A 25326-nucleotide genomic window follows, 5' to 3' on the forward strand; every position below is an offset into this window, starting at 1 on the left:
TTTATGTATACTTTAACATCAGTCAAATAAGGTTTGCTTGATTTATAAGGATTTTACTTCATTTAAATCTAACTACCAACTCATTTGTTTTTAAATTAGTTTGCATACAAACAATGGAATGAGGTTCATAACAATTTTCCATGCTGCTTTAATGGGGAAAATTTTTATTTACTGTATTAAAAATACGCAAGAAAAATAATTTTCTTCCATCCTAAATGTATACACAATGTGTGAAGCATACACATGTTCTACAAACTAATAACAAAAGGATTGAAAGTCAAGACCATTTACTTCTGTATTATTGATAAATTCATAAGAAGGCAAGCCCACATGTGGTCTCAATAATTGGCCAAGGTATTTTGCACAAATTTGTTTCTTGGCTTCATATATTCATGGTTCAAATATTAACCATTACTCTGATTGTGAAAAAATAAAAAACACATACTATTTTGCCTTACCATTCAGTCCCTTATTTCAGTTTTTATTTCCTTCAAGGATGTACTGTATATATCAAACAGATTACACATGCATTTCTGATTCTTTACAATCTGATTCTTTACAATATACTTTCTCTTTCCTTATGGAGTTCAAAGCATAACAAACACTCCTCCAAAATTTCCTCTCTTTAGCTCTATGAGATAGATTGGATGACAGAGCTTTCATAACTGAGGACAGATTTAAACTTGGATCTCCTTGGTCCAAATTCAGTGCAATCCCACCACACTATTATTTTCCATATATTTCCATATATGTTAGCCACAGATATTACTTATAACCCAGCAAACAAGTAGTTTTGATAATTCTAATCATTGGATCTATCCCCATATGCTTATGAGAATTAACACAAATTAATAGAAAACACTATATATTAAAAGCAATAGTTTGTGTCAAGATCATTTTACAGATTACAGAGTTGGAAGGGACCTTGTAGGTCATCTAGTCCAACTCCCCACCCAAGTGGGAGACCCTACACCATTTCTGACAAATGGCAGTCCAATCTCTTCTTGAAAGTCTCAACTGAATATTTAATAGTGCTTTATGGTTTATTAAATGTAATAATAAAGGTATTTTATAACAACTCTCTTTTTAAAGAATGTTTCTTTATGGGCACTTCTAAAAAGGTTCAGGGTATGCAAGTTATAGGTTCATTATCCTGTACCTGAGACAGAATGTTAGTGCACTGCTGAAGTAAGGACACTGGAGGATTTCCAATACTAGTTGCTAGCTGTACCCGTAGCAGCTGTTCCTTTAGAGTGGCATTTTCTTGCAAAGCATGGGCCAATGCCACAGCTGCACACCAATTTGAAACAGAATCTGTAGAAAAGAGTCCTCCACAAAGAAGTTGGCCAGCTGAGACAGAATTTCCAGTAGCTGTAAAATAAGCAGTCAATTTATTGATAGGACTAGTTCAGACTATATATAAAGCTTTTGAAAATACCCGAGAGATTATCTAATGCAGGAATGTTTTGACCTTGATTGGGGGCTTCAAAGAGTATAGCCAATTGAAATGGTGAAAAAAAATATGTGGGCCAATTTAGGGCAGCTATGCAGGAGTTGTTGATCTGCTATCAGCAGGATTTTGTACTTCGAAACTAGATAATTGTCCATCATTTAATCAATGTTTAATAAACTATGGAAAAGTTAACTTATAGAATAAAATGTACTGAAGAATACGCTGACCTTAAATACATATATAATGTGTGGCATCCATGTAAGAATTCATCAGGATATTAAGAATACCCAGAGCAAATAGCAGAACATAGAATAATAGAGTTGGAAGGGACCTTGGAGGTGTTCTAATCCAACACCCTACACGAGCAGGAAAGCCTATACCATTTTGGACAAATGGCTGTCCAGCCTCTTTTTAAAAACGTCCAGTGATGGAGCATTCTGAAGGCAAGCTATTCCATTGGTTTTACTACCCTCACCATTAGGAAATTTTCCCTTAGCTCCATTGTTTCTTGTCTTCTGGTGGTTTGGACGATAGTTTAGCCCCCCTCGTCTTTTTAGGAGTACTGCTATTATGTCTCCTCTAATTCTTCTTTTCACCATACTAGACACACACAATTCCTGCAACCTTCGTTTTAGCCTCCAGCCCCCTAAACATATTTGTTGCTCTTTTCTGTACTCTTTCCAAACTCTCAACCTCTTTTTATATTGTGGTGACCAGAATTGGATGCAATATTCCAAATGTGGTCTTACTAAGGCTTTGTTAAGTGGTACTAGAACTTCATGTGATCTTGATTCTATTGCTCTAAACGCAGCCTAGGACTGCACTGGCTTTTTTTGGCTGCACACTGTTGGCTCGTATTTAAGTGATTGTCCTCTAGGACTCCAAGATTCCTCTCACAATTATTGGTATTGAGCCAAGTTTCAGCTAAGCTGTACCTATATAATTGACTTTTCTTGCCTAAGTGTAAAACCTTACTTTTATCTAAATTGATTCATTTTGTTAGATAGGGGCCATTATCAGTAAATGTGATAATCTTATGTGTCATTATTGTGTTTGTTAATGATCTCTTATTATGAGTTATTTTTTACAGCATGTAATAGAAAAAAAAATCCAAATAAAGTTGCTAGGAGAGTCTAATGCTGCTTACTGATGCTTTATTTGCAACTGGAAATGAACAGAACTGGAAAACTGTACAATTACCACTTATAAGAATAAGCCTCCTGGCTTCCGGTTTGCGAGGCTTCGGCAGCGGCAGGGATTTGCGATCCAGCGTGATCCCTGCCGAGCTCACTGCCAAGGTTCCCCAGATCCGTTTGGATCTGGGGGATATAGCTGCCCTGCAGGGGCAGCTGAAGACAGGGGATCTGGAAAGGGGCAAGGGTGTCGCAGACCACTCCCCAGCCAGCAAAACCCCCTTTTCCCGAGGCGGAGGAGCGGCGGTCAGCAATGGCCGCCATGAAGAAACCTGCAAGCGGATAAGATTGTGCAGAAGGAAGAAAATCGGAGAAATTGTGAGAGTTGTTTCTGGACCGGGATAAAGTTGTCAAGGGATAAGAAAGTTTCCTGGGGCTTGAAAATTGTTACGGAGAAGTTGCTACATTGTTTCCAGAGAGAGTTACAAGCGGCGCACAGAATTCTAAAAGGGAAAGTTTTTTTTTTCTTCACTCTCCTTCCTAACGTGACAGCGGATGGAATAACAAGAGAAATCTGAAAATCTAGGTAATTAAATACTGAAGAGATAAGGATTTCTGAATGATTTTTTAAAAAAAAGACTTAAAAATTTTTTTTTTGCTGTGAGTGGGAAGGGAGAGGGAAAAATTGGATTAGAATTTGAAAATAAGGAGAAGACTGCCTGGATTTTTAAAGAGCTATAAATACTAACAAGGCTTCTGAAAGATATATATTAAATGGAACTTTGTGATCAAACTCCAATCCCAGAAAGAGAAGTGAAGGAGAAAGTGCTTAAAAGAATTAACCTACTTGGATTGCTTGGTGATTTTACTACTTTTGAGAATTATCTCTGATTAAAAGCACTTGGGTGGTTGCTTGGGAAAACTTTTTCTCTTTATAATGGCATTACTTGTGGACAGATTGAAACTTTTATATCAAAAATATGAGAAAGAAAAGCAAGAAGGGAAGGATGTTTTTGATACTCTTTTTCAGTATTTAGAAATGGCGGTCTACACTTATGTAAAATTGAATGGACAACAGGACGACTGGGACAAAGAAGAAGCCATTTTTGATGAACAAGTGACTTTGGCTGGGGAAGGAAAGGAGAAAGAGAAAAAGGAAAAAGAGACTTTAAGACCTATAAAAGCAATCAAAAAGAGAAAAACAAGATGAAAAAGAGATATTATGTTAGAAGACAACAGAAAGGAGGAAAGCAGAGAAAAAGGGAGGTGGAGAGGCAAAGGGGTAAAGAGGACAGAAAGAAAAATAAGCAAGGGAGAAAGGGGACGAGAAGCCTCAATAGTAGAGAGCAAGATGTAAAGAAACAAAAGTTTTTTAGAGATAATGGGTAAGCTTTATTGATAAAGGGATTCTAGAGGTACATAAGATTGTTTTTTATATTTGTATTTAGAAATAATTTTAGAAAGTTGGAAATAATGTGTAATTTAAAGTGTGATAAAATGTTTAATATAACTTAGTGAAACTTGTCTTAAGAAAAGGGGAACATTTTATGAAATAAAGTTTTGAGATATGATGTGGGGAGGGGGGGAATAATTGTGGAAAATATAAGTATTCCCAAAAGGCATGTTATTTAATTGAAATGGATAAAGTGGTTAAGATATAAAGGAGTTGGAGAGAAAGATATAAATGAATGTCAATATTAATTAGATTGTGTTATTTCAGTGGAAATTTTTTTTTTTTTTGAAAGGAGAGATTTGAAGTAGGAGAAGCAGGAATACCTTAATGAAATAATGATTTAAAATATGTGACGTGGGGGGGAATAATTATGGAAAGTAGGTGCTCCCACAAAAGTATGTTAATTAATTGAAAAGTAATGTGCTAAGTGTTTATGATATAAAAGAATATGAATATTAATGAATAGATTAGTATTGGTATTGATAATATTGTATAATTTTAGAATGTACCAAATAGAATCCCAATGTAAGTTAGGTATTTTATATTAAGTATTATAAATGTAGGGGAAAGAGGTAAAGGCGTCATACTCCAATTAGTGTACAGGAGAAGCTTTTTTTTTTAAAGAAGAAAGATAAATCGATAGCTGGAAATAAACAGACGAAGAATAATAAATATTATGATTTGAATTGAGATGAGATAAATAAAATAAAATTAAGAGAATCTAAGAGAGAGAAGAAGCTATATAAAAAATTGAAAATGGTAATATTGATATGGAATGGCATATAAAATGAATATGAATTTGAGTTGGTGTCTGTACAAAGAGTCTTGACCCGGGATTGTAGGGGGCGTGCATAAGCGCACCAATGTGCCTACCGTCCCTGTCCTATTGTTTCTCTTATTCTTTTATTTTTCTTATATGTAACCATTTCATGTATTCACAACTATGTATACATTTATACTTATTATCTTGTAAACAATTGGCAAATCAAATAAATAAATAAATAAATAAATAAATTAAGCAACTTTCAGAAAAGATGTTTTTTTTTATGTTTATATGTTTTGTGTTCTTATGTGTTTAAGTTTGAATGAGTTAATAAAACCTTGGAGAAAGGTTAGAAAAGGACAATGGAGAGAAAGATAGAAGAAAATAAAGCAAGTTAGAAAGGGAAAATATGTGATTGTAAGGAAATGTGTTAATGTTGTAAAACTTTCAAATAATTTTTAGAAATTTTTAGAAAAAAGGTTTTATGTTTATCTTGTATGTTTTGTATGCTTTTAAAAATTAATAAAATTTGTTTAAAAAAAAAAAAAGAATAAGCCTCCTAAAAGTGAGAAGAATTTTCCTCCCTCCTGCCACCCAACAATCATGCATTTTTACACCTAAAGTTAGAAGTAGGAATTTAACTTTCCAATACCGTACCATCAATGGTTGAAGGTAGAAGAGTTGATACAATTTCTCCTTGCCCTTTTTGGTTTTTGTATAAGAAACACTGGAAGCAATAAAGGACAGCACAGCGCAGGACAAATGGTTGTCTCTCATTTACCATTGACATAAGAAGCACAACAATTGCAGGCCTATGATTGAAAGAAGAAATTTATTTTTTTTTAGTTTAGGTCTGTACGCTTCCATAAGAATATGGTACATATAACACGTAAAATTGATACACTAATAGGTAAAAGAAAGTATATTAATTAACCCAAGTTATCAGAAAACATGTGACTTATTCAATTTCTCTCATTTTTGTTTTTGCAGTTCTTCCAAGTAATTACTTAATTTTACACATTATTATTATTTTAATATGGCTCTTCTTCCCAGGACAAAAATTATTTACAAGAAGAAGTCCCAGTTCAATGCTTGAGGTCTCCAAAAAGATAAGGAAGATGGCAGAGAGGCAACTAGAAGGAATTACAACTCAGTATCACTTTCAGATCTGGACCTTCTTTTAACTCCTTTTTGAACTCGATTATAAAAGAAATAACAAAGAAACAAATAATTTGCAATTCATAAACTTCTGATAAAAACCGTATTTGAGTATATGAAACAACTATCAATACCACATTACTATCAGTGTACTTCTAGTTTCTTTGATGAAACAGATTATTTGGACCTTTTGCAGTCAAGGTTCAGATCCGGATATAAACAGAAATGGTATTGGTCACACTTTTTGTGACCAATGATCTCTGATGAGAATGGCAGGGGAGTAGTGTGTTCATCCTTGCTCTACTTGCTCTACTTTAATACCATTGATGATGGTATCTTTCTAGAGTAGCTTTGGAGTGGGAGGGGGCGGCATTGTGTTGTCCTTGTTCACTTCCTTCCTTTAGGTTGCTCAGTCAGTGTTGATAGGAAGCAAGAGATCCAGCCTCAACCCCTGCTTTGCAGGGTTCAAGAGGGTTTGGCACTTTCTCCACTTTGTTTAACATATATATCAAGTATCCACCAACATGGATTGAAGGTCATCAATATACTGATGACACCCATCTGTATATTGCAGCCCATGGTGAGTAAAACCATACTGTGACCTCCCTCTCGCAGTGCCTGGAGACTGTTATGGGCTTGATGGGGAGCAATGGACTGAAACCCTAGCAAGACAGAATGGCTGTTGGTTTGGGACTCTTCAATCCATAGAAAATTGCCACATCTGATCTTGGGTGGGGTTTCCCAAATAGCCCCAGTGCGTGACCTTGGAGGTTCTCCTGAACTCATGAGTCCTGCTTGAAGAACAAGTGGCAGTCAGGTCAGGAGGGCCTGTGGGCAACTGTGGGTTATGCCCTTTCCTGTTCCAGCAATTCCTGCTAAAAGTTACCTATGCCCTGGTCACATCCCATCTTGACTACTGCAATGCATTCTACATGGGGTTGCCCTTAAAAAGTATCCAGAAGCTTCAATTGGTTCAAATCTGGAGGCCCACAGGGTACTATGCAATCCTAGATTTGTACGTGTCTCCTCCTTGCGGGAGCAACATTGGCTGGCAATTTACTTTTGAACCCAGTTCAAGGCTCTGGTAGTCATCTTTAAAGCCCTACATGACCTGGGACTAGATTTTTTTCAAAGGACCATCTTTTTCCAATCATATCTATCTGACCCACCAGAACAGAAAAGGAGGGAATGTTACGGGTCTCTCTTATGCTGGCTCAGGAATTCTGGAAGTTGAATTCCACACTTCATAAAAGAGCCATAGTTCCCCACCCCTGAACTAGTGGCACCAAGAAAGGCCAGAAATAAGACTGGCCCTCATTTTGCAGTCTTGCAAAGGGATCTCACTCTGATCTGATTGTTGTGGAGGGGGAAGGGGTTATTAGTTTTGTACTGAGGCTTTATAACTGTAAATTGGCAAGTATCACTGTGAGTGAATTGGGTGGCCATATAAATTTTCTTAATAAATAAATAAATCATGAAAACTCAGAATAACTTCAATATCAATTCCCATTTCTTATAATTAAATATTAAGATTTCAGATTTTCATATCCAATTTACACAAATATGTGTTTCCTCTCATAAACATTAATTTTTACACAAAGTTGCATTATATTTTCTTTAACATACCTTGGAGGATTTGAAGGTGCATTTACTGAAGCAAAGTAATCTTGATTCATTTGAGATCCTCGAATTACTTCTGATACAGTGTTAATGGTCTAGAAAATAAGAATGAAAGAACATAAAGAAATCAACTCTAATAGCTATGTCAGAATGAGAAAGTGAATAATGAATTGATATTGAATTAGTTTCTTTGATTTATGCTACATTATGCAAAATGCACACTACCAGTATTTATATTTATTTATGAAAATACAATCAAGTATTTTCAATTTTGATTCTCTGTATATATTCTGTCAATGAAGATAACATGATTGCTAACAGATTTAAGATTGGACAATGTTAAGGTATTAAGATTTAGAAACTGATCAGCAGTGAGTAGCTGCACGATGCTGTGAAGCTGATGTAAGTCTTGTTGATGTAACAAAAGTGATTCAGCAGAGCATGGGTATTTCCCTTTAAGGCTGGAGAGTAAAGTTTCCTTAAGAGTATGTATATAAAGGCAGGCATTAGAGGGCATGGTTCTCTTTCCTTGTGGCCAGTATTCAGTGCAGAAGTTCTCCATGTGTTAGGAAGAAAAGCTTGCTTGTAAAGGTATTTTGCTACCACGTGTATATTGTCTGTATATAACTATTGTATATTAAACCACTGCTATTGTCTAAGTCTCTGTGTGCTGTGTATTGGTCCTGGGTTATCTCATAAAGGTAGTCATGCTGCAAAACGCTCTGACAGACAATATTTCATTACTTGTTTCTCCATGCAATCAGAAGAATATGAAATTATTTAAAGTTCAGCAATTTTTGTGCGTGTAGTTGTTTACATTGAATGAGTTGATTTATATGTGATTATGTGATGTCATACTCTGCAGACAACTTTTACAGGTTACCCTACAAAATCTCAAAAACCATGAGACAATGACATCAGTTCAATTTACCATCAAATGATGGTAAAACACCATAAAATATTCTAAAATGATATTATTCTATAATAACATTGTTAAAATGAAAGTTACCTTTATAGTAGCAAAAGAAGACCTGAACTATGTTTGTCAAATGTTTTCAATAATCTAAAATTAGTTAAATTTACACTTGAAATACTGAAATTGAATCAAACAGAGATAGTCCTCATTTAGTGACCATTCGAATTTACAATGGCACTGAAAAAAACACTTATGACTATTTTTCACATTTACAACCATTCTAGCAATTCCATGACCATGTGATGAAAATGTAGATGCTTGGCAAGCAATTTGTATTTATGATGGTTGCAGAATCCAGAGTCATGACATCACTTTTGCGACCTTCTGACAAGCAAAATCAATGGGAAAGCCAGATTCACTTAACAACTACAGTGATTCACTTCACAATTGGGGCAAGAAAGTTGTAAAATGGACAGATTCACATAACAACTATCTCACTTAACAGAAACGTTGGGCTTAATTGAGGTCATAAGTTGAGGACTATCTGTAATAATGTGTGTCAATATCTTAAAGTTCTAGAGAAATTTTTAAAATTTCAGTATTTCAGAAAAGGCTATGATAATTTCCTCTTGTTTTCTGATCATTATCTTATCTTGCAACAGTCGCTATTTTCTAGTATTTTACCTCTGTAAGGATATCAGCAGGAACTCCAGTTGCCATCAGAATTGTACAAAGCTGCTGCAATAACCCACAATGAAACATGGTTTTTTGACAACTGCTGGTGGCACCAGGAGGATTTGTAGGAGACACCAGCACACGTACCAGCTGTAAAGAAAGTAAACAATGATTTAGGTGTGTTGAAAGTATCCAAAGCATCATCTTTAAGTTACTTCAAAGATAATGTTATTCCATTTGACATTACTAGAAAACTTAGATCTCATTTTAAATGTTACTTCATACGGATAAGAAATTACCTGCAGCATCAAATGCAAATTGGTTACTTTCTGTGCAGACCAACCAGCATTATCATCACCAACTTCAAACCATGGTTTCATACGCTGAATATAAGAACCTTCCTTGAAAAAATTCTGATTTGAATTGTTATTTTTCAACAAATTTTGTAGCAACAGAAGACAGTCCTCTACTACTATGCCTGCAAAATAGAGTGGTTAAAAGACATTGATTTTAATAGCCCTTATAAATCTGAACTATCTAAACTCATAAACTATAGTATGAAATTGAAGATTTCAGGCACATACCTCCATCACTGTTACCCTCATCTGTTATGATATCTAACAATCTTTCAAATGCATTTTCAAAAGCAACTATTTTCTGGATTGCTGCATTACTTTTTGTTAACTGCTGAAGTAACAAAACACCCTGGAGGAGAAAGGAAAAATAAAAGACAAAATGTTCATGCAGTTAAAAATAACAGACAACACCACCAATTATAGACAAGAACCAGTATATATTCCATAAAAATCGCTTAAAAGTTTGTGAGAATCAATTGAATAAGAATCACTACTTTATTTCATATAATTTTCATCTCCTGTTGCTCAAACCTCCTTTAACAAAAACAGGGAATGAGGGGAAAATAAGGGGAAATTTTGTAAAGCACTCCGTCATGCAATTTCTTCAAATGACTCAGAACGTCTTCCTTACCTATGTTTTAGGATTTTTAATGCCACATTATGGAGTAAAAATAGTAGAATTTTATTGTTTTAAGTTAATTGTTTGAACAGGCAGTCTATTAATTTGAATAGCAAGGATAAACTGTTACACATTGTGGGCATCTAGTTTTTTAAAACTTACAGTGCCATCTCTTCTTCTACAGTTATACTTTAGAATTCTCTCTCAAAGTATTAAATAAGTAAGTATAAACTTCCAGATGGAAAGTTTTGGTTCCTGGCTCTTTCTTTGTTTGAACTTTGCAAAAAATAAACACATGTTGCATACTGTCTACTGATAAAGCAGCAGAATAGTGTTTGCTGCATAAGTTATCTCTAACTTATCTTAAAATGACACTAGTTGAAAACTAAGAAAATAAGATTTTGTTCTAACTATGCAAAATGCATGTCTGATAAATTGTAAAATAAGGACAGCAATCATAACATGTAAAAGAGTAAGAAAAGACTTAGGGATGTGAAGTGCAAGGAAATACAGTTATAAGCAAAGAATCTGTCAGTTCAGATTAATAATTTTCTGTGCAAAACATTCAGCACTTCAAAATCACAGAAATTTGTTTATCAATTTACAATAAATCCCTTAAGATTTTCAGCATGAGGTTACATTAAAAATAAAAATATTTTCTTCAAACACAATCCATAATATTCTGCAATAATGATGTTGGCATATACCTCATGTACTTATCATCTACTCCGATTATATAATATTTTCACTGAAGCATAAATGTTAAAAAAACACTGGGCTGGTTTTACAATTGAGAAAAGAATGTCATTACTAAAATGTTGCATGAATATAAAATATCTACTCACATCATTTCTTATGACCTCTCTAGAATCTGCTAGTAGATCCATTAACCTTGAGACTCCTAGAAAAAAACAACAGACTTGAGTTTAAGGGAGAATTATCTATTTTAATCAGCCACAGACATTCAATGTCTCAAACAAAGTCTTGTCTAGTCTGGCCTGTAGCATTCTACTAAATTGAAATATCAAGGTCTGAATATATGAATTTCTACATTCATGTCATATGAGACATCATTAAAGTATGACCCCACTCCCCATATTCTTTTCTTGATAAATTAAGAAAACAGCTTTTTAATGGCTTGTTGGCATTCAGAGAATAAAAATTAGCGTAGGGTAGGTGTTTCTTGTACCACTGTAACCTATCTAAATATTTTGGCTAGAAATCAGTGAGCTTCAAAAATTTTAACAACCGGCATGGGTAGGTGGGTGTGGCCAGGGTGTGTGACAGCACTTGTCTCCTGCAGCACTCTGCCAATCAAAATGGGGCACGGGGGTTAATTACAAAATGTGGGCTTTGCTTTGTGACATCCAGATCCAGTGAGCAAGGGGTGTGAACTGCACAGAAAATACTCTTTTGTTTGATTATGAAAAACTATCCCCAAAGTCAGATGTACACTAAATGTAAACTGACTTTTAACTACACATCTTTCTAGCAAACAGCAAATTTTGAAGCTCCAGGTAAACAGAATTCATTTTAGGATGAGTAACCACAGTTTGCATGTTGGAGGTTCCTAAAGGAATGCTGGGAAACTCTGTATTTTAAAGAATATTTGAGGGAAGGGTGCAGAGAATAGCCGTTCTCTGCCTGAGATTGTAGAGACCTGGCACCAATCAAAACACTGTTTGTGAAACAACTGATAATCACTGACAGGGTAAACCACTAATATATGAAAATAAGGGCAAACTCCACTCCCTTCTAGTACTGATGATGTTACCTAGTTTGGTAATGAAACATCTGCAAGAAAGCCATCAAGCTCAGAGAGCATAAAGGCACCCACAGTTCAATCCTGAGCTACAAAAATCCTCTTCTATCGATAAATACTTTCTGATTAGAGAGACTCAGAGCCTGCCTTATATGAGATGGCTCCCAGTGGATTTCATTCTAAATCTTGACATGATTTCTATAAATAAGGAATGTAGAATTATAATGGCTGAGTATTTGATCCTTCATACATCAAAAAAATACACCAAAAGCGAAGGGATAAACAAATTAAAAACAGATTTGAAAAAAGAAAAGGCTTGGGGGGAGGGGGAGAGTGAAAGTGTAAGAAAGAAAGCGGAAAAGTAGGAAAGCCATAAAAGAATGGCTTCCAACTTTCTTTGGTACAGATATAAACAAAACTATATCACACTCTTACTCTAACATTTGTCTGCATTATTTCCATAATCTCATATCTAATCATCAAAGTCCAGATCAATTTTTAATTTCAGTTTCTCACAAAAAGTCCAGTAATGCTTCATATCGCTTTAATCACTATTTGTTAAGGAAACCACAACTTAATTGCACCAAACTCTAAATAAAACAAGAACGCAAAATCCTAAACTGTAGTGACGCATGCTTCTCAACTTTGGCAATTTTAAGGTGCACAGACTTCAATTCCAGAATTCCCAAGGCAGCATGAAGTTCACCCATCTTAAACTTGCCAAGACTGAAAAACACTGATCTACAGATAGGGACTTTTCCATTTCTCTTTTACTAGTTACTTACTTACTTATGAGCAATCATAATGCAAAATCCTCACTTCCACCCCATCCCAGACCAACAATAATGCAAAATCCTCACTCCCACCCCTTCCCATTCCCTGACTAACCTGCCTTCCAGCTTTGTTCTCCTGCATGTAGGGCAACAAAAAAACCCATGTGACTTCCAGTTTAAAAAAAGTTCAGTCAGACCTTCCAACTTCTCAGGGAAAAAAATATCTCATGAAGTTGGAAGGTCTGATTGAACTTTTTTTTTAAAAGTGGTGGTCACATGATCTTTTGGGCTGGTAGGAGGGTGGTAGCCTCCCAGCTGATCAGCTGCAGGTTCATTCATCGCCTCCCAGTGTGGCTCCTAGTCACGCCCCTGCAGCTTCCCCACCCTGATTGGCAACCCCAAGGGGGCGGGGTCAGACAGTGGTGGGCTTTGCTGGTTCACTGAACTGCACAGAATCTTTAAAAACTGGTTCACCCAAACCAGTGTGAATCAGCTGCAGCCCACCTCTGCTAGAAATATTACTACCAGATATATGGAAAATTATGCTCAACTTTTGAATAGTTTATAAAGTTCTCAAAATGAGGTGTGAAGCCAGGAGTACAATTAATTTTATCATTGGACTGCCAAGCAAGAAACATCTTTTAATAACTTACAACAATGAATTTATTACACTTTCTCATATACAAGAACAAGTTATCCAGAGTATAGCAGTAAAATCCATTTTAGGTTATTATAATACACTATATACATAGCACTGAAAATCTAATCCATCCATCCATTCATCATATTAATTATCAGAGATACTCTAGGCAGGCACTATGAATAATAATGCAATTGCCATATTCTGTAATAAACTAAATTTAATTGAGCAGCCATTGTACAATTCTTAGTTCTGAAACAGATAAGACCCATTCTGGGCCCTAATCAAGGGGATGTCCCAAAGGTGCTTTTTCCAAAAAGCATCTGGACTTTTATTTATTTTTTTTAAAAAATTGCTTCTTCACTTCTAATGACAGCTAAGGAATGGAATGATTTCTCCTGGTTGTTAGCATTTTGTGTTGTGGCCTGCCGGTTGCCGGTCTCTCTGGCAGCTGAATCAGATGAGGAGGTGGCATGGGAGTCAGGGCCAGCATGAAGGCAATCTGAGAGCTCTGAGGGAGAAGAGGGAATGGAGCTGTCAGAGACAGAGACACAGGTGGAGCCTGGACCATCCATTAGCCCTCAGATGGAGAGTCAACAACCCCCAGGTCTGGAGGTGGCTTGAGGAAGAAGAGGAACAGCTGGGTCCAGTGGCTGATGCATGGATGTGCAAAAGGCAGAGAAGAGGAAAGCAGTGGAAAAATATGGGCCGGTCTCTGGGACAGAAGAGCCACTGCTGCTAGCGAAGGCTCACCCTAGCTCTGGGGACAAAAGGCAGGTGGTGGAGATGAATAGATGTGGCAGACAACTGTCAGACAGATTTGTTAGCCTGATGTGAGAGAAGAGACAGACTTTTTGCAGGAGCTGCTGGTGCTACTAATAAAGGAAACATTTAATTAATTAGGGGGTTTGTTGTGTTTGGGAGTTGAGTCAGAACATTTTGAGGGTTAGTTGTTAGGTGAGAGTCTCTGAGCGACTTGGGTCTTTATCTGTATCCTCAGAGTCACCTGAATCAGAGTGTAAACGGATGTGGAACCTTCTTGACCCTCCTGAAAGAATTGCTTTGTAAACAAGGATTTTGTATCCTTTCCCCCTTTGTTGATGGCTATTCAATGTTAACATACATGACTTCTTTGACTCCTCTTTCAAGCAGTAATCCTGTGTCCAAAATGTGAATTTTGTTGTGTTCAAAACAGTAACCTTATCTTTCAGATTCAAATTGACTGCTGAATCATGTTCTAATGAATTTATTCTCCTGTGTTGTGCTGTGTGTTTGTGAGTAGTTGTTTGCTTTCCCAATGTACAGGTCTGTACATGTCTCTTTGCATTGTACTGCATATACCACATTATACTGTTTATGACTGGATGTTTTGTCCTTACGGTGGACAAGCTTCTGTCTTAATGAATTTCCTGGATTTAAAGTGTGTACATATGTTGTGTTGGTTGAAAATCCTCCTGAGCTTTTCAGATATTCCTGCAATATATGGAATGACAACATTGATCCATCTGTTGTTTTCTTCTTTGTTATGAAAGAGGTGCTGCTGGATAATTTTGGAGATTTGATGAAGGCCCAGTTTTGATAGGGCATCCTTGATACGTTTTTGTTTTCTCTTTTCTTTCTCTTTTCCCTCAGGTGACTTTGAGGATACAGAAAAACTTCCAACTTCCGACTTTCAGTTTCAGCAATCCTCAGAGTGCTAACAGATTGCTAACTGATGACTAAAAAAAAATACATTTTTCCATTCCTCACCAGTTAATCAGAATTGAAGAAACTTCTTGAATGAGAAGAGAAACTATTTTAAAGGGGAAAAAAAGTTTGGATGCATTTTGGAAAAAGCATGTTTGGAGAGGACTTCCTAGGAACATAGCTAACTGAATCCACGCATAGGGAGAGATCTCACAACGATTTTTCCCTGGAGTGTTGCTCTTCTGCCTTTTAACTGAAGGGATTGATATCCCATCAGTTTTTATGACCCACCCGGTCAGGGTGTCAAAGAATTTCCTCTTGGGACCCTTCAATACAGCTGTAAGATGGCAGATTGCTTTTGGAGATGAACTCTGAAGCTATCTGCATGCCAAAAGCTGGGAGGGGAGGGGCTGCAATCTGTTGGGGGGCGGCTGAAGAGTCATTGATCAAATGGACAGTAAGTTATACCTTCCCTATCTTAATCAATAAAGGTTTGATTTGATTTTATCACCTTCAAAGACTATTATTCTATCTTGTCAATTTAAAAGAGGCCCTTTCTAGCAACAGCTGCTTTATCTTTTTGAAGACCTACACCATTTTAGGGGTTTCTTTTTGTCTTAAAGAACAAGGAAGGAGGCTACTAAGGCAAGCTAAATAAAGAAATGGGCGGGGGGGGGGGCATGGAAAGCTGACGGAGAAAGATAAAGATTGAAGCCATGCTTTTAGTTTACTTTTGTAGTAACTGGTAGCTTTATCTTCTCAGCTGTGGGTAGCTAAAATCTTTTGTTTCTGATTAAAAGGAAGCCAAGATAATGGAGCAAAGTATTAGACATATATTTGAAAGGTCTCTAAATAAAATACATCAATTTGTGGACCAATTGTTCTCTGAGGATAAAAGAAAAATCCTCTCAAAGTACTTCTGACATACAAACATGTGGAGAACTTTACCAAACTGCCAAGGCAACTTCACAAGTAGCTGAAAATGCAGAGGAGTGTATCGCAGTTTTGAAAAAGCCAGATATTAACTTTTATTTTTACCCTCACTACTATGGTTCAAATGTAAACCTCTCAACAAAACTGAAAGAAGAGCTTTGAGAACAGATAGATTTGAGACCTTTTCTTTAAGGACATTAACAAGGTTGGGGATCCTGTGAAAAAAAGAAAGGAATACAAGTCCTTGATAGTTCCAGAGAAGAAAAAGATTTTACTCCATGAAGATAAGTTGGAAAGAGTGACTTAAATTTAATGAATTAATTGGAATCAGAATGCATTTTTCTCTGCTTGATATGTACAACTGAAAGAAATGTTTAACCCAAAAATTGCAAATGTATTGTATTAAGAGAAAGTAAAAGAAAATGATGTATCAGTTTAAAGGAAAACTCTGTATATTAAAAGGAATGTTTATAAAAGAAAAAAATAAGTATTCTATAAGGATAGTTTAGAGGGAGGGAGCTAAATGCAATATTGAAGTTTAAAGCTTGTATGTTAAAGTTAAAGAATAAGGTGTATTAAAAAGTTTTGATTTAAAAGAAAAAATTGCCTTTTTGTTTTTTAAAAAAGTTTAGTACTTTGAAGTAAAAAGGGAGGGTGAAAGGGGAAAAATATACCCTCCCCCCCTTTTTTAGGCCAAAGAATTTGAAAGAATACGATAAATTTTGTAAATAAAAATGGTGACAGTTTATAAATATTACTAGGTACAAATAGAAATAGATGTTGTTTCCATAGCAAGGAAGATAAAGCAGAAATGGTTAACTTGATTACTTTATTTAAAGAGGAAAATATGTTCTTATTTGGATATCACTTCTGGAATTTGTGCTTTTGAAGAAAAAAATTAAACTTTGATCTTGGTTTTTTTATTAGAAAGATTTGACGTTATAGAAATGGCTAGCTATATATTAATGTGTAAAAGCAAAAAGTTGAGGCTGGAGGGTGTTTATTTTGTACTGAGCTAGGAAGAGTTGAAAGTTAATGGTCCCTTTTCTTTCTATTTCTCTCCCCCCTTGTATTTCACACCCCCTTTTCCCGTTCCCTTTCCCGCCCTTAATTTCTTCTTTTCTTTTTTTTTCTTTCTTTAGTATTTTATATAATAAAATAAAAAATATGGAAAAAAAATGGAAAAAAACACATTTGGAACAACCATGACCTGGATGATTAAGAATCTTCATGGAATTTCTCTTTCTCAAGGGGTTGATTAAATAACACCTTAATTGGTTCTGGAATACAATTCCAAAGCTCCCAGCCCTTGCCCAACACTACCTGAATTGGGGTATGGTTTGATCTAGAATAGAGGCTCCTATGTTGCGGCATTTCATTACTCAATTATGGTCTTTCTTCAAAACATGTGCTTATTATTACTCTTACCTTTTCATACTAAAGAAAATATTATTTATCCAAAAAGTTAATGCTGACAGATTTTAAATTTTTATCAATTGCTTTGGATATCTATTTTCATTCCTGTATGCTGCCCAGACTCACCATGTGTGAGTTGGGTAGGCATATAAATTTGTTTAATAAAAATATAATTAATAAATAGCTATTACATTTAAAAATGGATGCAAAAGTTTAAAAATACTTACCCATAGGACTGACTAAGATTATCTGCTGCAATTGGGGACCCTGTTGTTTTAACAACACTGTAAGAAGTTTTACTCCAGGCCACCGGACATGAAAATCAAACTCCTGCAATGATCATATATGTCACTGATAAAGTATTAAAGTTTTATTGTAGTAGTAATGTAATGCACCAGTTCTAAAGAGGCTAGTATTTCTTTTTCTCTCTGGGGTGAGTAATTAATAAACTATTGATTGAAATATTACAAATCTGCCAAAAAATTAACATCAAGCAATAGCAATACCTAAAAAGCTCTTTTCAAGAATTTATGTTAGTTTATAAGAAAAAAAGTTTTACCGTATTTGCCGGCGTATAAGACAACTTTTTTGCCCTGAAAAAGATGCCTCCAATTGGGGGGGTCGTCTTATATGCCGGGTCGTCTTATACGCCGGCAAACAATAATTGGGAAGCACTGCGGCTGCCCGCGGCTGAGGCACTTTGCGCACTGTGGAAGCGAATCCCGTGAAGCCGAAAGGAGCAGCCAGCCTTCTCCCAGCTCCCAAGGAAAGCGAGGCTCGCACCGCCCGAGCTCCGCTGAGAGTATCCGGCTGGGGCTGTCAGGAGTTGTTACCGCTGGCGCGCTCCGCGCGCTCCAGTCCCGTTGCCTCGGGAAGGAAAGGCAAAACCAGGAGCCGCTGCTGCCATTGCAAGCGCCGCGCGCTCTTCCTTTTTGCCTTTCCCATCCCGAGGCAACGCGGGACTGGAGCTGCGCGGAGCCGCGCCAGCGGTAACAACTCCTGACAGCCCCAGCCGGATACCTCAGCGGAGCCCGGGCGGTGCGAGCCTCGTTCCTTGGGAGCTGGGAGAAGGCTGGCTGCTCCTTCGGCTTCACGGATTCGCTTCCACGGTAGACAAAAGTGCCTCAAAAAAAAAAAAAGTGCAAAAGTGGAAGGCATGCGGAAGAGGGGCGAGTATATAACAAACTATATTTTGAGTGGAAATGTTGGGGGGTCGTCTTATACGCCGGGTCGTCTTATACGCCGGCATATACGGTAGGTAAAATTAAGAAGGATATATACGTGTGAAATTAACTTACCGTAATCATAACAAATTCCTGGGATGAATGTCCCAGGCAAACTGTTTCTTAATTTTATCCATATAAAAGTTAAGATCAAATACACCCCCACACCATTTGGTCAGTGCTCCAAATTCTTAGAGCTACACTGTATTATTCCCACAACACAAGGGCAAGGGAAGAAAGCAAAGAATATAAACAAGAGGTTGTAGCAGCTTGTTATGGCTATCTCAGATGAAAGAGGAGGAACAAATGAGATATATAGGATTCCAATCCAATATTTCAAACACAGTCCTCATATTACAGGGCTCACACTTCCTTTTTTGTTGTAGCCTTTGGAATGCCTCAAATTGTACATCTGAAAAAATAGAAGTGCAGTACCCCCTTTTTCTGGTAAAATGCAAACATATGAGTTAAATTTGTTTGAATAACTGGTTGAACTGAAAATACTTAAGTGAGTCATCAGAAGCGAAAAGAAGCTAAAATATCTCTCATTTTATGTTTACTCTTCTGTATAAACAGTAGTGCAGCATATGAGGAGAAATGCAATCATAATGAGGATCTCTCCCTTAATTTTTTCCACTGTAATCCTTTCTTACTACTGTAATCCTTTTATCCACTGGCTCAAGTGAAGTAGGTAAGTAGGTTTTGTCCCATCCCCTGCTTCCGACACAAACAAATTTCATGACTCCTTGCAAAATGTCTCCTTCAAAATATGTATCAGATTGAAATGGTTAACTGGGAATGCTGTACAAATGTACTCTACGAATTTTTCACTTGCAAACTTTCACAGGTAGAAAAAACTGATCCCTAAGTCCATTCTTGAAAGTCCCAGAAATCAGAAGATCAGAAAAGATTAGTTTTTGATGCACCACAATGACCTTCACAGTGCCAATAATGCGCAAATATTGAACAGAAGTGGGAAACGATGATGAAGATGACAAAATCATTAGGCACGGACAAGATCATGGAACATGTGAAAAGTCCAGTGTCTATCCAGTCCAGAACAACCAAGAGGAAAGGAAAACTGATGGAAGAAATAGAGATGCTGTTCAGCATAATGACTGAATATTAGCATCAGTGGTGTGTACCCCTTAGCCCAATATTGATACAGGAGAAGGCTAAAAACTTGTTTCATGACAGGAGGTTGGTGAAAGCATTGCTGAAGATCGTTGGAAGTCATCAATGGTTCCTGACTTTTAAGGGTTGTGTGAACTTGCCTAATGTGAAAGTGAGTGGAAAGACAGCGAGTGTGGATGAGGATGCATCCTGGGAGTTCCTGGAATCCCTCAAGGAAATAATTGAGGAAATTGGTTATTCATCCCAGCAATATTTAATGTGAATGAAACAGGTTTTATTTGAAGAAAATGCTGGACAAATCTATACCAGCAAGGAGATGGTGATACAAGGCTTCAGCTGATGCTAGATGCCACACTTTTGGTGATTTGATTCTGAACCTAAAACTGCTAGTCTACCACTCTGAAAACCAGCAAGCTGTTGAAAATATCTCAAAGAGCTCACTTTCTGTTGGGTGGAAGGATAACAAGAATGTTTTGTCCTGGAAGTGGAGAAGTATTGCCATGAAAAAAAACATAAGAGTTCTGTAAATTTTGAATAATGCCCCGGGTAATTCACTTTACCTGAACAATTTTCAACCAAATGTGAAGGGTTGTGTACACCACCTGTCTTCCACAACCTAAGAACCAGGTAGTAATAACAACCTTCTAAAAATATTATCTTTGCCACACATTTAGGCAGGCAGCTGGGATAATCAGACTCCCAGATGATCTTGTATTAATTTTAAAAGTTGTGCAACATCTACAAGGCTGTCAGGAAAATTGTTACAGTCCCCAAGACACTGGCCCAACCCGGCTATGGCCGACACCAATCTCACTAACATGAGGCTGGTGGGGTAGGAATGGGATCTGGGAGGAGGTTATGACAGAAGGGAGGTCTACAACTGAGAAGCGAGCATGAGTCGCGGCGGAAGCTTCACCAAAGACAACTCTCCTCTTCTTTCTCCTCATGCAACCCCCTAGCTGGCTGTTGTGGGGCAGGGAGGGCGCACATGAGCAGCGATACCCTTCTCAAGCAAGCGGCCAGCCTCAGCCAAAGCACAATGAAGGTGCATGGAGGGGGCGGGTTGATCAGCTGATGGGTGAGCATCTTTGGCAAGGGCGCTCCAGCTTTCTCCAAGCCCGACCGTTGGGGGGGTGCAAGGTTTTGCGGGGCCAGCCCCCTTTTCCCGCTGCCCTAAGCTTCTTTACTCCTTCAGAGGAGTGGTATCACTGGCAGCATTAATTGAAAAGCATCCTCCAGGTGGCAAAAGTCCCTGGTGCAAGGTTTAAAGCCCCCCTGACGCTTTTCAATCAATGCTGACTGCGGTGCTGCTCCACTTGCTTGAGGGTATCCCCCGCTCGTGCACGTCCTCCTGACCCCGCAACAGTTGGCCAGGGCGTCATAGGAGGAGGGTTGTCTTTGGTGAAGCTGCTGCCGCAGGCTCATGCTCACTCCTCAGCCAACCTGGATTTCTGAAAAGTTGCCAAGAAGAAAGAAAAGGAGTAGCGAAGAGCCCCAGTGAAAACTTGCCAGGTTGGCCCAGCCTCGGCTTTCTGAGATAGAGAAGAGACAGAGAGAGACAGAGAGAGAGAGAGAGAGAGAGAGAGATGGAGAGAGAGAAAGGGAGAGAGAGAAAGGGAGAGAGAGAGAAAGGGAGAAAGAGAGAGAAAGGGAGAAAGAGAGAGAGAAATGAGAAAATGTGGAGAATGAAAGGAAAAAGAGAGAAATAAATGAAAGTGAGAGAAGGGGAGATAGAGAGAGAAAAATGAGAAAGCTGGAGGGAGAGAATTAGAGAGGGAAAAGAGAGGGAAACAAATGAGAGAGAGAAGGGGGGAAAGAAAGAAAGAAAGAAAGAAAGAAAGAAAGAAAGAAAGAAAGAAAGAAAGAAAGAAAGAAAGAAAGAAAGAAAGAAAGAAAGAAAGAAAGAAAGAAAGAAAGAAAGAAAGAAAGAAAGAAAGAAAGAAAGAAAAAAATAGAAATGGGAGCGAGGGAGAGAACCATTTCCCACAGGAAACATTGGGAGCCACAAAATCTGCGTAGATGTGGCTGGGGAGTGTCATGTGACTGGTTGGGAGTGACATTGAATTGGCTATGCCCACCCAGGTTTTGTGGCCCCAGTGTTTTCTTTTCTGTGGGAAATGGGTCCAAATGGCTCTTTGAGTGTCTTCAGACTAGACTAAACATAGCCAAATCTTGCAACTGTTCTTTGAACATTTTAGTCCCCAGGCATTTAATCATCTTAGTTGCTCTTCTCTGCACTTTTTCCAAAGTCTCAACATCAAGGACTAGGAATGACATAACAGCCTTCCAGTATTTGAAGAGCTGTCACAGACAACAGGGGGTTAATCTGTTCTTCAAAGCACCTGAGGACAAGACAAATAGTAATGGATGGAAACTTAACAAAGAGAGATCAATTCTAGAATTAAGGAGCAATTTTCTGACAGTGACAATTAATCAGTGAAATGGTTTTTCTCCAGAAGTTGTGAGTGCTCCATCACTGGAGGTTTTAAGAAACTGGACAGCCATTTATCCTGAACGATATAGTCTTTTGCTTGAGCAGGGGATTAGATTAGAAGACCTCCAAGGGTCCTTCCAATTCTTTTACTCTTTATACTTTATTTATGTCAATATCACTCAGTTAAATGACATAGTTAATAATTTAAAAAAAAACAATTCTCACCTCTAAATAAGTCAGCAGAAGAGTGACATTTTCATGTTGTTTAATGAAAATTTCGGTAAACTGACTTCCAAAATCTTCTGTTTGTTTCTGTGAATTTTCTTCTGTAACATTAAAAATAGTACAGATCAGAGGTCTCAACAAAGACAATTTAAAATAAAAATAAGGATATTAGAAAGTGAAATTGAATAATTATACATATATTTCATATTATACAAAATATTTCAGGAGTTTAGGCATTACAGTTTATAAACTTAGTAATAAATGTTAAAGTAAAACAAACTCAATGAACTAGTAAATAAACATTCAAAAATATAACAATATTCTAAGACTACCTTAACTCATTCATATACAGAAAAAGACACTTTAAGTTGAATTTCACAAAAAGGAATCCCTTAAGCAAAGAACAATTTCATCTCATTTTTTTTAAGTTCAAAAACCTCTTCCTGAATGAACCATTTATTATGTACTGCATAATGTCTGCAAGTTTCCAAATTTCTGTGGGGGGCAATTCTGAAGAAGGTAATGAAATTATAGAGAATCCTGGTTGAATGATGATTTAAGCTCAGTTATATGATGAAAACATTATTAGATGTGGATATGGATGAGGGCAATAGGATAAGGTCCTTTTAGACTCCTCAGTAATGTTTGATATCATGAACTATAGTATCTTTCTAGATTGCCTATGAAAGTTAGCATTGTCTTATAGCATTGTCTTATAGGGGTAGTACGCCTTCCAGCTAGTAGAGGATAGGAAGTCCCTAAGCCCTTGGCCTTTCTTTGGGGGAGGGGAACCATAGATTTTGAGGATAAAGGTTCATTCTCCAAGCTTGTGGGTTGGTTTCTGAATATTTCATTACCAGACTAGGTAACATCTTCAGCTGAGTTTAGGAGATGTCAGTGTTCTTCTTTTTTTTTTTAAGCAAGTTTTATTAATTTCAAAAAACAAACAAATCATCATCAACCATTACATATTTGAACCTTTTTCCATTATAGATTTAACAAGTCAGATAAAACCTTATCTTATACAATACATTTCTATATTATTTCATCTATTTCTTTCTGACTTGATTATCATCACTCTCTTTCTATGTTTCTACAAGGTTTCACCAATACTCTCAAAGACATAAACAAACACAAACATACATATAAAAAATCTTTTAGTAAAGTAACTTGGCCCCAGGTACCTCTCTTTATATGGGCTTTAATTATATTCATGCTCATCTTACAGATCATTACTTATTTTATTTACCATTCTGTATCTTCCATATAAACTTCTCCATACATTTCACTCTTCATAATTCTCTTTTATTCAATCCATCTTAATTTAAATCATTATATTTGTATCTTTTGCCCATCCTTTATTATCCCTCTATCTCATTCCTTATAATGAAAAAAAAGAATTTCTCCTGAAATCTCTAATCAGAGTATGATGCCTTTCTATCCTCTCCCTAAATTAATTAAATTAACATTTAAAATAACACCTAATACCCAATTTGATTCTGCTTGGTACATTCTATCTACTAATTTTTACTTTTAGTAACAATAAAAACAGAGTAAAAAATCAAAAATGTTTAAATACATAATATCCTCCTAAATACGTAGTTAAATAATAAATCTAAATAATAAATCTTATAGCATTCTCATTGCCTTTCCCTTCAATATTTTATTACATTTTAAAAATCAATCATTATTAAACATTTCAACATTTTAATTTCTTATTAACTCTTAAGCCATTCTAATTTTCTATTTCTAATACGGATGTTACAGTACCATCTTGTGTACCTTGCAGAATCTTTTTTAAAAAAAATTTATGCTTTACCCATTATCCCTAAAAGGATTCCTCTTTTCCCATCTAATTTTAAAACTTTGTGGCTTTTCTCCGCCTTTCCCCTTTCTTTCTTCCCCCACCAAATCTTCCTACCCCCCTTCTTCTAACCTCTGTCTTGCCGGCATCCCTTCTCTGTTGTATTCCCCTTTTCTCTTGTTTGCTATCATTGTATTTATTTTGCATCATATTTTTCTCTTTCTTAAATATTTTTTTAGATCTTAAGTCCTTCATTTTCCTCGCTTTCTTCCTTCCTTCTTTCTTAGATGAATTTTGGGATTCATTGAAGATGGCGTCTTCATCTTCTTCTTATTGTTCTTCAGCTTCCATCTGTATTGTCTGTTCATAGTTAACCAACGCCATTTTTAAAAAAAGAAAAGCTTTTTCCATATCATCTTTACAGGCTGCTTTTGTTTGCTCATATTCATCCCTCAGTTCCTCCAAAGAAAAAGTCATTATAGATCTTTTCTTTTCTTTTTCCCTCTTTCTTCTCACACCAACCAAAATATTCCAAAAGAAAAACAAGACAACCCCAAAGTCCACAATCCTCAATCAATCCAAGCCAAGCCAAAATTCCCCCTTTCTCTTCCAGGGGTAGTATCAGACAAAGGAAAAAAGAAAGTTCAAATCTGTGTTTTGAAGCCTTATTAAGATTTTATTTCTGTTTTCAAATCCTTAAGGCATCTCCTCCAACAAAATCCAACCAGATAAATATATTTTTTGTCCTCTTCCTTCTGACTTATCCCAAAAAGCTAGTTTTACCTGAAAAAAAAAACAGGTTTCTCAATATCCATTTATTAATTCCGTCGGGGGGGAGAGTAAACTTTCCTTTCAGCACCTCAGAATTGCCGCTTATTTCCTCTTGTGGAAAGAATCATCCAAAAAGCCATCATTTTCAGGAATTAAATTAAATATATCTTAGAGTCCTGGGTCAACCAAGAAGACTTTCACTTTTTAAAAACTTTCTCCTCTTCCTCCAGCGCATACTTGCCCAGCTGCCGGCTTCTTTGTGGCGGCCATTACGGACCGCCGCTGCACCGTCTTGGTAAAAGTAGGTTCTGCCGGCTAGGGAGGGGGTCTGCAGCACCCCCAAACCCTTTCCCGGATCCCCCCTACCTTCAGCTGCCCC

General features: G+C 36.8%; 1 protein-coding gene across 2 annotated transcripts in view; it reads right to left on the bottom strand.

Moving 5' to 3' along the window:
• Positions 1-25326, bottom strand: part of USO1 (USO1 vesicle transport factor) — a 64778-nt gene that overhangs the window by 28046 nt on the left and 11406 nt on the right. For both annotated transcript variants that reach the window (XM_026679891.2, XM_026679890.2), the window contains exons 5-13: positions 22373-22473; positions 17584-17686; positions 10992-11047; positions 9756-9876; positions 9471-9649; positions 9181-9321; positions 7587-7675; positions 5460-5614; positions 1160-1371 (exon numbers count right to left, since the gene is read on the bottom strand). In XM_026679891.2, the coding sequence (XP_026535676.1) occupies positions 1160-1371; positions 5460-5614; positions 7587-7675; positions 9181-9321; positions 9471-9649; positions 9756-9876; positions 10992-11047; positions 17584-17686; positions 22373-22473 (1157 nt within the window). The remainder of the gene's footprint in view (positions 1-1159; positions 1372-5459; positions 5615-7586; positions 7676-9180; positions 9322-9470; positions 9650-9755; positions 9877-10991; positions 11048-17583; positions 17687-22372; positions 22474-25326) is intronic.

The sequence above is a fragment of the Notechis scutatus genome, chromosome Z (assembly GCF_049901735.1).
Source record: "Notechis scutatus isolate UNSWTSFEM ecotype Mainland chromosome Z, rNotScu1.2, whole genome shotgun sequence".
In the NCBI taxonomy this organism is placed as follows: Eukaryota; Metazoa; Chordata; class Lepidosauria; order Squamata; family Elapidae; genus Notechis; species Notechis scutatus.